The sequence below is a fragment of the Octopus bimaculoides genome, chromosome 10, assembly GCF_001194135.2.
Source record: "Octopus bimaculoides isolate UCB-OBI-ISO-001 chromosome 10, ASM119413v2, whole genome shotgun sequence".
Taxonomy (NCBI): domain Eukaryota; kingdom Metazoa; phylum Mollusca; class Cephalopoda; order Octopoda; family Octopodidae; genus Octopus; species Octopus bimaculoides.
In genome coordinates this window covers 86131574-86134181 of record NC_068990.1, presented here as the reverse complement: position 1 = coordinate 86134181, position 2608 = coordinate 86131574, and the positions used below count along the sequence as shown (strand labels likewise).

The 2608-nt window shown below is 32.1% G+C and overlaps 1 protein-coding gene across 2 annotated transcripts in view; it reads left to right on the top strand.

Moving 5' to 3' along the window:
* LOC106883016 (sushi domain-containing protein 2) overlaps window positions 1–2608 on the top strand; it is a 156020-nt gene that overhangs the window by 112308 nt on the left and 41104 nt on the right. For both annotated transcript variants that reach the window (XM_052971346.1, XM_014933875.2), the window contains one exon: window positions 2290–2541. In XM_052971346.1, coding sequence (XP_052827306.1) covers window positions 2290–2541 — 252 coding nt within the window. The remainder of the gene's footprint in view (window positions 1–2289; window positions 2542–2608) is intronic.

The following is a 2608-nucleotide window of genomic DNA, read 5'->3' as shown; positions in this document are numbered from 1 at the left end:
TATATATATAAATAATACAGAATGGCACAAGAGCGCAAAACATCCAGACAGACGATACAAAGACAACATGGACATCCACCAAAAAAAGCACATCCAGTTTTTGCTTGTTCACTTCAGTCTGTCAACCATAGACAACTACAGAGTATTTAGAAGCCTCTATGTGATCACTTAACTTGCTAAAAATAACAGCCAAATCTCCCTCATATCACACCTACCATCTTAGAAAGGGAAACGTTGAACATATGAAAAAAGGCAAGATAGCCATGGATGGTAGGTCTTTGATTATAGGTGTATTTGATCAGGGCTAATCTGAGCAGCCAAAATTCCAGCAAATGGCCACAGTCTAACGACTGAAAAGAGCAGGTAAAAGATAAAAGTCACTTCTGAAACAACTTTGAGCATTGACATTTAAAATGCACCTTTCAGAGCCCTTAGAGACGGCCATTGTTTTACTGAATAAAGTCCTAAGTGTTGTGACAGACGGTATGTCAGCAATGGTGATGAAGAGGAATACAGGATTAAGTTGCACGAATGGAAAGTGATGCCAGCTTTCCAGAGTTTTTCCCATTTTTGGAGCGAAAAGAAAACCGTTTCAAGGGCAAAGCTGTTATGACTGCATAATAATCAGTGTTGAATATAAATTTACGGTTTAACCTCGACAGTAGTTTTAACACGAAAATATGTACGTATTCTCCTGGAACACCTGGCAGACAGGTATTTCAAGTATTGAAAATATTATGAAATCTGTCATTGCAAAAAAACCAATTTCTGTTATGGGGGAATCTTGAACACCCCATGTGACAGAGCATGATAACTGCAGCATGGTCTTTCTGTCATAAAAATATAATTCTGTACTGTTCTAAGGTAGTAAGTATCGGATTAAAACATGACCTACAAAACTTCTACAAGCAGTGTATAACAGCTTTAATAGCAGGATAATTGCAGCATGGTCTGTCTTAGAAGTTTTTAAACACTTTGATTTTAGTGACATAGTTGATTTCAAATGAAAACTCTTCCAATTTTATTGGTTTGATTTTTGTTTATCCTCTATATATTTACCACATAAAACAAATATCTTTAGAAATATTCACCCCACCCCCTTTTAGTTTTATATTTGACGGTCAAAATTTATACTACTGAAATGCAAATTTGCATATTTTACTTTGCTGTCCATTTAGTCCATTATCATATTAATTATCAATCATGTTACAAGAAGAGGAATATATTTAGTGCATGTGATTATTATAACCAATACAGATTAGTAGTTTTAAAAACTATATACATAAACAAATATTATCACATATATGAATTTATTATGACTTGCATAAAATTATGGTAAAAGAAAAAAAAATGAAAAATTGTTTATGTAACAAAAATGTGTCTAAATTTTGTTTCTAACTTGCAGCTCTCAAACATGAAGTTTATTACAGGTAGCTCTTATATTAAGCAAATTTGACTATCCCTGGCATATACATTTACAGCTAAGATCCCCACTTAACTATCATTATCAGTGTATTGAGTACTTCTTCTTCTTCCCACCTCACATCTATATTGTCTGTTTAGTATCCTCTTTGCTTGTTCTGCTTATCATTGCCAAAAAGACAGCTGTTTCTGTTTCACACTACATTTTTTAAAAATTGGGTTGAAAGTTCTTGATTATTGTATATAATTCTTTTTGTGCGTTTTTATATCTTTTTTATATATATATTCTTGTTCTTTGATACTATAAATGCATTACTCCATGCTTCATCTCTGTATTTTTGTTCGAGTTCCCAAAACTGTTGAACTTCAGTCAACAACTGATAAAAGGATATATATATATATATATATATATATAATCATAAATATATAGGGATTGACAGTAACCTGCTTCTCCAACATACTGAGAATTCAGAAATAGCAGTCAAAGAACTACTGATTTCAAAACTACAAATTATTACTCCAGATTGATAGCGATGATTCCCTGCCCTGCATATCTATATATATATATATATATATATATATATATGTCACATTATATAGATTCAAGTAATCTGATAGTACTCATAAAAAAGCTCCTTGATGTATCATTCTTCAAAACATGTAGAATATTTATTTCGATATTTGGAGTTTCATATTGTTAGATAAAATTTCATCAAACTAGTTCTCTGTCATCTATGACTTATATATATATCCAACCTTTCTTTCTGTCTATGTATCTCTCTCTATCTCTCTTTCTCTCTTTCTCTCTCTCTCTCTCTCTCTCTCTCTCTCTACACATATCTATTGATTATTTATTTACTTTTGCAGAGAAATTATCAGTAACTCCAAGATTCGGACATATGCTTGGTGGCCAGCCCTTAACTCTTTATGGACTTTGCTTTCCACAAGTTGAATCATTCACTGCAGTATTTAAGGAACTCAATATTACATTCCCATGTATGGTCAAAGACATTCTCATAGCAAGCTGTGTCACCCCCATGCTTTATACCACTGGGGATTTTACCTTGAATCTTAACTTCACACCAAAACAGAGCATGTTTGAAGAGAAATTTTCTGTTGGTAAGCCTTGTTTCGTTTTTATACATTTTTTCATTATATATATATATATATATATATATATATATAT